Source organism: Lepisosteus oculatus, chromosome 8 (genome assembly GCF_040954835.1).
Source record: "Lepisosteus oculatus isolate fLepOcu1 chromosome 8, fLepOcu1.hap2, whole genome shotgun sequence".
Taxonomy (NCBI): domain Eukaryota; kingdom Metazoa; phylum Chordata; class Actinopteri; order Semionotiformes; family Lepisosteidae; genus Lepisosteus; species Lepisosteus oculatus.
The window spans coordinates 11,327,427-11,340,083 of record NC_090703.1 but is presented as its reverse complement, the minus strand read 5'-3'; the positions used below and the strand labels follow the sequence as shown (position 1 = coordinate 11,340,083).

General features: G+C 44.7%; 1 protein-coding gene across 3 annotated transcripts in view; it reads left to right on the top strand.

Annotated features, from left to right (window-relative positions):
- dync1h1 (dynein, cytoplasmic 1, heavy chain 1) overlaps positions 1 to 12,657 on the top strand; it is a 44,356-nt gene that overhangs the window by 23,032 nt on the left and 8,667 nt on the right. For 2 of the 3 annotated variants that reach the window (XM_006632239.3, XM_015350238.2), the window contains exons 38-60: positions 166 to 399; positions 763 to 969; positions 1,447 to 1,568; positions 1,815 to 1,980; positions 2,324 to 2,487; positions 2,896 to 3,025; positions 3,203 to 3,336; positions 3,603 to 3,717; positions 4,065 to 4,226; positions 4,458 to 4,672; positions 4,961 to 5,165; positions 5,488 to 5,661; positions 5,963 to 6,082; positions 6,540 to 6,660; positions 7,359 to 7,554; positions 8,769 to 8,886; positions 9,273 to 9,488; positions 9,764 to 9,976; positions 10,228 to 10,355; positions 11,014 to 11,167; positions 11,455 to 11,601; positions 11,984 to 12,134; positions 12,246 to 12,499. In XM_006632239.3, the coding sequence (XP_006632302.1) occupies positions 166 to 399; positions 763 to 969; positions 1,447 to 1,568; positions 1,815 to 1,980; positions 2,324 to 2,487; positions 2,896 to 3,025; positions 3,203 to 3,336; positions 3,603 to 3,717; positions 4,065 to 4,226; positions 4,458 to 4,672; positions 4,961 to 5,165; positions 5,488 to 5,661; positions 5,963 to 6,082; positions 6,540 to 6,660; positions 7,359 to 7,554; positions 8,769 to 8,886; positions 9,273 to 9,488; positions 9,764 to 9,976; positions 10,228 to 10,355; positions 11,014 to 11,167; positions 11,455 to 11,601; positions 11,984 to 12,134; positions 12,246 to 12,499 (3,846 nt within the window). Of the gene's footprint in view, positions 1 to 165; positions 400 to 762; positions 970 to 1,446; positions 1,569 to 1,814; positions 1,981 to 2,323; positions 2,488 to 2,895; positions 3,026 to 3,202; positions 3,337 to 3,602; positions 3,718 to 4,064; positions 4,227 to 4,457; positions 4,673 to 4,960; positions 5,166 to 5,487; positions 5,662 to 5,962; positions 6,083 to 6,539; positions 6,661 to 7,358; positions 7,555 to 8,019; positions 8,216 to 8,768; positions 8,887 to 9,272; positions 9,489 to 9,763; positions 9,977 to 10,227; positions 10,356 to 11,013; positions 11,168 to 11,454; positions 11,602 to 11,983; positions 12,135 to 12,245; positions 12,500 to 12,657 lie in introns of all 3 variants that reach the window. The other variant, XM_015350239.2, reaches the window with a different exon arrangement.

Below are 12,657 nucleotides of genomic sequence, written 5' to 3'. Positions count from 1 at the left end.
GAGTTGTCCATCTTCGTTATTCCTGGCCTGGTGTGTTTTTGATCACACAGGACAGAATTCTAACAATTAACTCTTCCACGTCATTAGCTGGAAGTCCCTCTACCTTGCGGATGAGGTTTGGCCACCCTGGATTTAACACTCCCGCCTCTCCCCTCTGTTGCGTAGGTGTCCATCACAGGAGAGTGGCAGTCCTGGCAAGGCAAGGTGCCCCAGATTGAAGTGGAGACCCACAAGGTGGCGGCTCCAGATGTGGTGGTGCCCACGCTGGACACTGTCCGCCACGAGGCGCTGCTCTACACCTGGCTGGCTGAACACAAGCCCTTGGTCCTGTGTGGCCCACCCGGCTCCGGCAAAACCATGACCCTCTTCAGCGCTCTCCGCGCCCTGCCGGACATGGAGGTGAGGCTGGGGCCTGGGTGGACATTTACGGTCGGTAGGTCTTGTCACCACCTCCGTATGAGACGTGGTTAATCACCGTTTCCGGTGTTTAGGAGTCGTCGTCCTCCTGGAATGACAGAGACTCCAGTAAGCCATTTCATTCAAGCTGTTGCAACTGAAACCTGTTCCTTAATATTTGGAGAATTACAAAAAGCACTGCGTACAGAATTCAAATAATCGTGAGGAGTTCTTGAATACAGCTCCTGATGTGATTCACCAAGATGAAGATGTTTTCTATTGCTCTTATAATGGTAAGGTGCTCCTTGGTGAGAAAAGTGTAATGTCAGAAGAGTTTTGTAAATCCTATCGCTGCCATCTGTGCAGGTGGTGGGCCTGAACTTCTCCAGTGCCACCACCCCGGAGCTGCTGCTGAAGACCTTCGATCACTACTGCGAGTACCGGCGCACGCCCAGCGGGGTGGTGCTGGCCCCCGTGCAGCTCGGCAAGTGGCTGGTCCTGTTCTGCGATGAAATCAACCTGCCGGATATGGACAAGTACGGCACACAGAGAGTCATCTCCTTCATCAGACAGGTGCGTGCGAGCTAGGGGCACCACCGACAGCGCTCCGCTCTCTCTGCAGAGGGTACCCAGGAAACATAGAGCTCTGAAGCGTTTTTTTACAAACTCTGCAATGTCTTTCAACCATGCTTACTATATAGGACATTATGTGACTGTATAGGGGTAGAGTTGGTTATATGCTCACTTGGCTATTCATGACAGAATAATGGAATTTGTTACATGCAAATTTGGTTATTCACAGTGGATCCCTGTACCAAACCCTCGTGATTGTTGAGACCCCTACTTTGTGTCTTTTTGAAGACCAGCAAGCCCTTATATTTGTTGGATTGGTGAAATAAGTAGTCTTCATCACTTAAATGTGTTGATTAGTTTTAATATTTGCCAAGAACATAGTAGGAAGCCTAAGATAATTTAAGCGGTAGGAACATACTTCGATTTGTGTGCAAGATCGCCACCCTTGGTTAATATTTCCTGGCTTTTCCTTTTCAGATGGTGGAACATGGCGGGTTCTACCGCACCTCGGACCAGACCTGGGTGAAGCTGGAGAGGATCCAGTTTGTCGGGGCCTGTAACCCCCCCACAGATCCCGGCAGGAAGCCTCTAACACACAGGTACCCTTACAGTACACCCTCTAATAAACCAATGAAACTGTTAGTGCTGCAAGATTGAACTTTCCTGCTACTTTTTGCAGTTCAGAGAATCTCCTTGCAGATAGTCTTGTAATGGTCAACAAATGCATTTTGATAGAGGGGGAATTAAGTGGCTTTCTTGGCTACTTAGGTGTAATACACATTTTGTTTGTGGGGCCAATGTAGCTAGTGTATGTGGAAGTAGTCGCTTCTGTGGGTTGTCCCCAGATTCCTGCGTCATGTCCCAGTGGTATATGTGGACTATCCCGGCCCGGCTTCGCTCACCCAGATCTACGGCACATTTAACCGCGCCATGCTGAGACTTATCCCCTCCCTGAGGACGTATGCAGAGCCGCTCACTGCAGCCATGGTGGAGTTCTACACGATGTCACAGGTGAGCCCTTCAGCTGCATGGTTTGTCCACATGTTCCAGACCTCTCACTGCTGCCGTCACATGGCAAGCACATCACTGTTCCTCCGAGATAGCTCTCATGTGGAAAAGCTTCAGGATCTCAATCAACAATGTCACATTGCTTTCGGGTTGCAGAAGGGTGCTTGAACAAGATTAGTTGTTTTTTTTAAGAGCGCAACATGAATGTCATGCTCTCTGTTACAAGAAATATAAACCTCAGAACTTCGAGTTCTCTATGGGAAAGCTGCAGGAGCAGTATTTCTAATTTGTGAATTGAGTGCTCATTTGTGCATCTTCTGAAACCTGTTCTTGCGGTTTGTTCCAGGAGCGCTTCACACAAGACACCCAGCCCCACTACATCTACTCCCCTCGAGAGATGACGCGGTGGGTGAGGGGCATCTTTGAGGCCCTGAGGCCCCTGGAGACATTGGCAGTGGAGGGCCTGATCCGCATCTGGGCTCACGAAGCACTGCGCCTCTTCCAGGACAGGTGGGTACTGCTGTTTCTTTGGGGTTCCTCATGGGAATTACAAGTAGATTCCTAATATAAGCAGGGACTGCTGCCTGAAAAACTGTGATGTACTGGACGTCATGTATGGTGCACTTCGTAATACCTACCAAGCAAAACGCAAAGTGTTAGGAATCCAGTTTTTGAAGCCTTTAGGAATGTTATACTATTGTAAAATTTAAATACTGTAATCAAGTGTTCAAAATGATTTACTAATCATTTAAAAAATTCTGAGGTTGCTTTGGATATTAGTTATGCTGTTGTCAAAATCTGAACCAACATGACTGTTTTGACTATACTTTAAGTTGATGTATGTTTTTTTCAGAATTTATAAACATTGCTTAAAGAAATAGGTTATCTGTTAGCCGAGTAATCTGTTTTTTTCTTTAGGCTTGTTGAAGATGAAGAGAGACGTTGGACAGATGAAAACATAGACACAGTGGCTCTGAAACACTTCCCCAACATTGACCGAGAGAAAGCCTTGAACAGGCCCATCCTCTACAGCAACTGGCTGTCTAAGGTACTCTCATCTAAGTTTTGTAGTTTTGTTTTTTAGAGAACTTTGATGAAGGCATACTTTTGCTATAGCAGATTGAGGGGGAAAGGAGGGATGGTCTTTGGCTCTCAACTGTGACTCATCTAAATATTTAAGTCAAACTGCAATATATATGCATTTATCATGATTTTTCTTCGTTAGGACTATGTCCCAGTGGATCAAGAAGAACTGAGAGACTATGTCAAAGCCCGTCTGAAAGTGTTCTATGAAGAGGAGCTGGATGTACCCCTGGTGCTGTTCAATGAAGTCCTCGATCACGTCCTCAGAATTGACCGGTAGGTGAAAAATGTTATCTGCACTTAACCTTTAGCGAAATGGTAGTGTTTTCTTGAATCCTGCAGCTTTGCCTATGCGCCCAAAAGAAACCTGGGACACATTGTGTTCTTTTAAATCTAGTCTTGGAGAAGCCTGTCTTCTGTGTTTGCGGTTTGCAGATATTTAATTCATTGTAATGTTTGTTACATCTTGTAAGGCCATTTTGCTTTTAAAGGTGCTATTTAGAAGTTTACCTTTATTCTAAAAATGTTTCCATATTTCCCAGAATTTTCCGCCAGCCTCAAGGTCACCTCCTGCTCATCGGAGTCAGCGGAGCAGGGAAGACCACCCTGTCCCGCTTCGTGGCCTGGATGAACGGCCTCAGTGTCTATCAGATCAAGGTGAGGGGTCACTGTGTTTGTCAGGCCACTCCGATGGGTGATGAAGCTATGAGATTATTTGTCCTGCTCTCATTTGAGCTCTCCTTTATTTAAATTTGCACTACTTCTTAAGAGTGCACACCTGAAGAAGGCTCCACGGCCTTTCCATCTTTTCAGAATGGAATAAACCTATTACTTGCGGCTTTTAAGGATATGTGATCATATGTGGTCAGTTTTTTTATTTATTATTATTTTTTATGTTTGTTGTTCATTTTTTCCAGGTATGAAACTTATTAGAAGTTATATTAATGCATGCGAATGTGTTCGGAGTGCACTGTACCGGGCTTTAACACCATGTGTTTGTGCAGGTTCACAGGAAGTACACAGGTGAGGACTTTGATGAGGACTTGAGGACAGTACTTAGGCGCTCTGGCTGTAAGAACGAGAAGATCGCTTTCATTATGGATGAGTCCAACGTGCTGGACTCCGGATTCCTAGAGCGTATGAACACTCTGCTGGCGAACGGAGAGGTCAGTGAGAGCTGTATTTTTGTTGTTGTAAAGAATTGAAGAATAATCTCCAGTTTCAGCTGCTGTGAAGTCTCTGTTCTATTTCGCAAAAACAGTTTTAATATTATTATCATATTAGTTTTGCACGTTAATCAGGAGCTGTGGGGCTTTGATAGATCACGATGTCTCTTTTATCAAAGGATAAAAGTTTTTCATAGCTGCGCCTCACTGTGTGATTCCCGTGTGGTGCAGGTGCCAGGTCTGTTTGAAGGAGACGAGTATGCCACGTTGATGACGCAGTGCAAGGAAGGGGCACAGAAGGAAGGGCTGATGCTGGACTCTCACGAGGAGCTGTACAAGTGGTTCACCAGCCAGGTCATCAGGAACCTGCATGTGGTCTTCACCATGAACCCTTCCTCTGAGGGACTGAAGGACCGTGCCGCCACCTCCCCTGCCCTCTTCAACAGGTCAGCTCTGCCAACCACTGCGAGACACTGGCAGAGCCAGGCAAATGGAGGGTTTTAATGCGATCTTGAATGTATCATTGCTTTTCTTTACACAGCACAGGATCAACACATCACATAAAACTTCAATGGATTATTTTTAATGAAATCAGAATAAACCTGAAAACCTTGTAAGGAATGTAAAAACCGAGGGGGAAAAAAAACTTGCTGTAAAATTAATATTAGGTTCATTTTAGGTCTTATTTTATATAAGAGTACTTTCCCTCAGATCTGACTGTTAATTTGTCTTAGGTGTGTGCTGAACTGGTTTGGAGACTGGTCTACAGAAGCCTTGTACCAGGTGGGCAAAGAGTTCACCAGCAAAATGGACCTGGAGAAGCCCAACTATGTTGTGCCAGACTACATGCCCATTGTGTACGACAAGCTACCCCAGCCACCCACTCACAGAGAGGCAATTGTCAACAGCTGCGTGTTTGTGCATCAGACTCTGCACCAGGTCAGTTTCGACTTGATGTTCACTGTTACCTTTTTGGAAAGGAATAAGAGCTGCAAGACAGTGCCTGAGAGTATGAATGTATTAAAGGCATTCATATTAGGAGTCAATACAGAGAGGTATTTTAAGGACAGCCAAAATGGTTTCATGACCTGTTTTATAAGGTGTGAAATAACATCATTACTTGACCCAAAACATGACTCATAATTTTCGGTTCAGAATTGGTTTTGTTCTAGAAAGCCAGTGATAAGAACAGGTGCTAAGTTTTGTTGAACTGACAGCAGATGTGGCTAACCTGTTGTCTCTTCTCTCTGCTAACGTTCAGGCCAATAACCGCCTGGCAAAGCGTGGCGGGCGCACCATGGCCATCACCCCTCGCCACTACCTGGACTTCATCAATCACTACGCTAACCTGTTCAACGAGAAGCGCAGCGAGTTGGAAGAGCAGCAGATGCACCTGAACGTTGGGCTGCGAAAGATCAAAGAGACTGTGGACCAGGTAATGTCACAATGCAATGAGGAACCCTTCTTATTCTTGAACCTCGCATATGACATCGGTAATACTGGCAAGAAATGGGAGTAGGAAACAACATGTAAATTATTGAGTACTAGCATGTTCTGATGTCTAGGGAATTCAAGCTTAATTTAGCAGATTGCTGCATGTCAAGCTAATTTTTTTTCGTCGGCAGAAGGATTATATACAAATTGTAGAACCATGGGAAGGAAATTCTAGCAAACGGTTTCTCAGTCCGGCTGAGTACATCGCAATGAGTTATGGCATTTCTGTCCTGATGCTGCAGGTGGAGGAACTCCGAAGGGATCTGAGGATTAAAAGCCAGGAGCTGGAGGTAAAGAATGCTGCTGCCAATGACAAGCTGAAGAAGATGGTGAAAGACCAGCAGGAGGCAGAGAAGAAAAAGGTAAGGCTGAAACACAGCCCATACCTTTAATCCACACTGTGAACAAAGCAGAACAACAACTTAAAAAAAGTTGAGCAAATATTGTCACGGATTATATTACACAATTTTTTTTATCTTTCCTTTATTAACTAAATAAAATGTATAACTAACTTATTTAAATATATAGATTTATGCAGTTTTGTAACTGGGCGAAACATCCAGAGACATTTTTAAAAACTCATTGGTGATGTTAGTCAGTATCCTGGTTTCTCTGTAGCAACATCAGGATGAGATCTACCCGGTTGGATAGATAGGCCAAGTAGCCTCTCGTTTGCAGTGGTTCTTATGACTGATTGCACTTCTGATTTCTTAGTAGGCTTCAACGATTTAGGTTTGGAGACATTGAGCTGTGATGTGCTCTGTAGTGTCAGTAGTACAATCTAGGTAATTTATGACCTTTGTGTGCTGTGATATGTAGGTTATGAGTCAGGAAATTCAAGAGGCTGTTTACAAGCAGCAGGAAGTCATTAAAGACAAGCAGATGAGGGTGAAGGAGGACTTGGACAAAGTGGAGCCTGCTGTGATAGAAGCTCAGAACGGTAAGACTGCCAAGCTGGAGAACTATTTGTATACAAATTTTGGCACCGATCTTTGAATTATCAACTTGCTTCCTGCAGAAGAGGAACCACTCTCTTTGGGTCCTTGTTTATCATGTTTTGCATTTGTCATCTTTAAATGAAGACAATATGATGGAGCTGTCTGTCAAAGTGCTTTATAAGTGATATCCTTTACTTTACCAGAACAATAGAACTGTAATGCATTCTAAAAAAATCCAAGTTTTGAGAAATGTGTATTATTCTCTGTGAGCTCCCTTTGTTTTGAACTACAGTTTGACTTTTTGCTGTTCAGCACCGTATCTTCGCATTTCCTGGACTGCATAATTATTTTTCAGATTGAATGTTCATTCCAGTCCTTCTGCTTAGCACTGGTTCACTTGAGACTTGGGAGTTTACCCTGTGTAGTTTTTTTATCCAATGACAAAGACTTGGGCTGTTATTGACTCCTGCAAATAAGCAACTGTTGTCCTCTGACCCTGAGCAGCAGTAGTTTTGTTTCTGGGGGTTTTATGTGACTCTCACTTCTTGAACTTTTCACCTGAGTACATATGTTCTAATCTGTTTACTGATTTTTCACTTTCTTCCTCCTGCTCCTGGTTTCTGACTTGACCTTTTCAATGCTGTCTTTTCTTGCGTGTCTTCTCCTCTGCACTGTGGCACCCCCTGGTGGCTGATGTTAGCTGTAAAATCCATTAAGAAGCAGCACCTGGTGGAGGTGAGGTCTATGGCCAACCCGCCCGGCGCTGTCAAGCTGGCTCTGGAGTCCATCTGCCTGCTCCTGGGAGAGAGCACCACAGACTGGAAACAGATCCGCTCCATCATAATGAGGGAGAACTTCATCCCCACCATTGTTAACTTTTCTGCCGATGAGATCAGGTGAATTAGAGTGGGTGAAAGCAGCTGCCCCAAGGTGTTAGAAGAGAAACTTCAATGATGGCCAGCGGATTTACTGAGTATTATGGGACTATTTTATCCCTTCGCAGTAATGGAAAGGAAAAAATGGTCTTTATCAACAACATGAGTGACATCTCTTATCTCTTTACAGTACTTTAATGTGGGGATAGCTAATCGGATTTGATTCAGTGGCGGCTTTACTCTTTTACTTAACCATTGATGCCTTAAACCTACATTTGTCGTATATGTGATAAGTGCAATTCCAAAACAAGTTTTAATGAGGTTCTAAGAAAAGAAACTGAAGCTAAGACACATTGAGCAACTGAATCCTGCAGGCTGTGAATTGAAGTTTCTCTCTCTCGCCCTCCAAAGTGGTGGCTGCACTCCCCCTCCTCTCCTGCATGTTGTTAAATCACCATCCCATTTCTCTTCCCCCCCATTCCCTAGCTGTGAGCTCTATTAAGAAGCAGCATCTTGTTGAAGTGCGTGCCATGGCCAACCCACCTGCTGCTGTAAAGCTGGCTTTAGAGTCAATCTGTCTCCTGCTGGGAGAGGAGACTAGTGACTGGAAAAAGATCAGACAAGTTATTATCAGAGATAATTTCATCACCAGCATAGTCAACTTTGTTTCAGAAGACATGAGGTATTGTTTTGTTCCCTTCATTTGTTTGTCAGACACCACAGAGTCTTTTTAACATTGCTTTGCTATTAATTGGCTGTTGCATGGCATTGATGTTTGCATGGTCACCGGAGGTGTTTTAAAATACTGCATTTTAATAATTCGCCGGGAAACCTTACAGTTCTGAATTAAGAGAGCTGCACTTGCAGTGAGTGCATCAGTAAAGTAGTTTGGTGAAGGGAAATTTTAAGGGTTTGTTTCCACTGCCTAGACACACATTTAGTGTGGTGGTAGAGAGGGTAATGTAATCCAGGCTACTCTTGAGTACCTGCAGTATAGGGCTTCATGGTACCAGGACAGATGATATGCTTTTTTTAAAAAATGTGTTCCTTCCCTTTTTTTATTACCTGTTTCTTAGCAGCGATTGTCATTAGTTTGACAATTGTGGGTAAGTGCATTAAGATGTTCAGACGCAATTCCTCACCTGGTCCATATGTGAGTTTTCTTTAAGAAGTATAAAAACTAATTTCAAGTTTCAAGTTTTTTTTTTGGTTCTCTTTTTGTGCTATTCAAACAGTGATTCAATCCGTGAAAAGATGAAGAAGAATTATATGTCCAACCCCAGCTACAACTACGAGTTGGTCAACAGGGCCTCTCTGGCCTGCGGGCCTATGGTGAAGTGGGCTATAGCTCAGGTGAGGACCTTGTCTTGACCTGTTTCCTCATCTAATAAGTCTTCTTCAAATACCTAATGTGTGGGTCTGAACTCTAAGACAGTGAGAATAGAGGGCTGTGAGAATAGATGCTCCCATTGCTCATTGTATAGTGCTGAGGGTCCTCTGGGTTTGTAGAAGTGCAGTCAGTACAGATTTGTGTTGCTTTTTGATGTGCCCGTTTTCTAGATTGAGAGGACACTGGACCAGACAAGCGGCACAGGTCTTTCTGGGAACCACACACCCTGTAAAAACCAAGCTGTTTTATGATTTGTCAGCTGAAGTGAAATTTTCTCCCCATAATGAAGATTGTAAAAGGCAAATGTGTAAATTATTAGGCAGTGAGCATCTGTTTCTCTGGTCTCCAGCTTAACTATGCTGACATGCTGAAGCGTGTGGAGCCCCTGCGCAATGAGCTGCAGAAGCTGGAGGATGATGCCAAGGACAACAAGTCGAAGGCCGAGGAGGTGGAGCAGATGATCCACGACCTGGAGTCCAGCATCGCGCGCTACAAGGAGGAGTACGCTGTGCTCATCTCGGAGGCACAGGCCATCAAAGCTGACCTGGCTGCCGTCGAGGCCAAGGTGCCGTGGAGATCTTGAGCTTGCTCCATTTGAATTATCCTTTACAAGCTAAAGAAATTTTCATTTTCTGCTCAACTTAACACATTTTAAGACTTGGATCTTTCAATAGCCTGTAAAGGTTTCCACACATTAACGTTGCATTAAGCATGGTCAGCTTTTGCCAACTCTACTGGGTAGCATTCAGAGACTAGTTATTTCGTTTTGCGGTCACATTGAAAGGGTTAAGCAGTAGTTTTCCATGCTAGTAGTAATGTGCTTCCCTCGCTCCTGCACAGGTGAACCGCAGCACAGCCTTACTGAAGAGTTTGTCCGCTGAGCGAGACCGCTGGGAGAAGACGAGCGAGACCTTCAAGAACCAGATGTCAACCATTGCAGGAGACTGCCTGCTGTCTGCTGCCTTCATTGCTTATGCTGGCTACTTTGACCAGCAGATGCGCCAGAATCTCTTCACCACCTGGTCACACCACCTGCAGCAGGCTAACATCCAGGTACCTCAATCTATCAGACACTACAGACACAGGGCCCGCTTCAGGTATTACAGAGCCAAAATCAAATTTGAAGCTGATTTGTAGTGCTTTTAAAATATCTGGTTCTATGTTCATTTCATTTAAAACCTGAAGAAACTCATAGTTCCATAGATTTTATTAAAAGCTTTTCCTGTATTCCACGGTTGCATGTACATTTTGTTGTTCTAGTCATTTTCCAGCTTTTAATCATTTGAACTTTTTTTGCTTTTTAGTTCCGCACAGACATTGCAAGGACCGAGTACTTGTCCAATGCTGATGAGCGCCTGCGCTGGCAAGCCAACTCGCTGCCTGCTGACGACCTCTGCACGGAGAACGCAATTATGCTCAAGAGATTCAACAGGTTTGTTCACATCTCGGGTGAATACAGATTATCAGTTTGCAGGCTCTTTGATAAGTGGTGTATTGTATGATAGGTTAAATAAGACCAGCGGAACTTTCTACCTATTTTTGTGGGGGAAAAAAACAAGAGAGTCCCTTGTTGACTCAATGTGCAGTAGCTCACAATTTACTTTATGAATTAATGCCTGATTGAGACGTGTTGAATGGCTCGCCAAGTGTAGGTTGACCTCTAAAGCATGGCCATCACAAGATCCAGTTAGGTAAATGTGACTCTGTCACTATCTGACTGCCACTAGGAGTCCCCAGGCACTATTGCACAACCACAAGTGCTGCCAAGGGTAGGGTGAGATTAGTCCTCCAGGCTTGTTGCCTCACAGGTCTTTGTAATACTGTTAGTTTAACTCCTGGTGTTGGAGGTGTGTTGCCTGTAATGTATTAAATAAATAGTTCAAAGATGGGTAGATTGGAGTAGTTTGCCTGCACTTTTTTGTTTTCTCCCGTGCTCATCACAGCAAGCCAAAATAAAAACACCCCACAAAATCAACAGTTCCATATTGGGTGGGTATAATAAAAATATTTGGCTTTTCTAGATTTACTATAAAACTCTTGTGAGCAAAAATTCATCTGTAAGTCATTGCACCTTGCATTCTGCCATCTAGGTACCCTCTGATCATAGACCCATCAGGACAGGCCACAGAGTTCATCATGAACGAGTACAAGGACCGCAAGATCACTAGGACCAGTTTCCTGGACGATGCCTTCAGGAAGAACCTAGAGAGCGCGCTGCGATTCGGAAACCCCCTTCTGGTGCAGGTGAGAAGGCCCTTCTGTGGCACCAAAAGAATAGTGAGGAGTATGTGTAGCCCAGGTTTATTGTAGATGACACTGCAAGAGGAATCACTGAGCACTATAATAATCGGTCTTCAGTGTGACTTTGGATAGGGATACTAAAAGCTAGATTTATAGAACAAAGTATAAGGATGTAAGTCATGTATGTCTCAACAGATATTAATTCCCTTTTCTTCCCTGTATGACATTTAAACAAGTGATTTCAGCCCTCCTTGCCATTAGTTGTGGAACTGTTTTTGGTTTCCTGGCAGGATGTGGAGAGCTATGACCCCATTCTGAACCCAGTGCTAAACCGGGAGGTTCGCCGGACTGGAGGCCGAGTCCTCATCACCCTGGGAGACCAGGACATTGACCTGTCCCCATCCTTCGTCATCTTCCTCTCCACCCGAGACCCAACGGTAAGGCATATATTCTTTCAACACTGTGTGAAAGAGTTCATTATGACCTTTCCTATTTATTGGCCCTTCTTAATTTGACTGTGTAATGAGTCATTTCTGAGAAAGTGGTTATGATGAGTTATCTACTGTACTGTAGATTTAGATATTGCATATTGGGAGTAGAAAACGTCTGTCATGCAGCTTTTCTTGCACATTTATCACAATTTTGCAGTTTTTCTTTAAATTGATCACTGCAATGCGATGCGTTTTGGCATTGGTTTTGTCCGAATACATTTTAATGACCGAGTAGGACATGAACATAGTTGCATTGCAACATGTGGCTGCCTGTATGTTTTGAAGCCATTCCAGCACTGTCACGCGCTTGTTTCTCTCTGGTCTCCAGGTGGAGTTCCCCCCAGACCTGTGCTCTCGTGTGACCTTCGTGAACTTCACAGTGACGCGCAGCAGCTTGCAGAGCCAGTGCCTGAACGAGGTGCTGAAGGCTGAGCGGCCCGATGTGGACGAGAAGCGCTCCGATCTCCTCAAGCTGCAGGGTGGGTCATGCGATGAGAAATTTTAAAGTGTTCTTCCCCGGATCGGGGAAGCTGGGTTGTGGCCAGGGTCTGACTAGTCTGCTCATGTCCTCCCCTTGCGCTGCATCTCAGGCGAGTTCCAGCTGCGTCTGCGACAGCTTGAGAAGTCCCTGCTGCAGGCCTTGAACGAGGTCAAGGGGCGCATCCTGGACGACGACACCATCATCACCACGCTGGAAAACCTGAAGAAGGAAGCGGCGGAGGTGACACGCAAAGTGGAGGAGACGGACATCGTCATGCAGGAAGTGGAGACGGTGTCCCAGCAGTACCTCTCTCTCTCCACTGCCTGTAGCAGCATCTACTTCACCATGGAGGCTCTCAACCAGGTGGGACAGCAGGCTGACACTGGAGGTACCTCTGGGGTCAGGACTGTGGGATGCGTATAAACTTTGTATAATTTTCAAATTGTGTGCACTGTTGAGTAACTAGGTCAAACATAATGACACTGTGCAAGTCAGAATACAAACACTAGTGCAGATTCTAC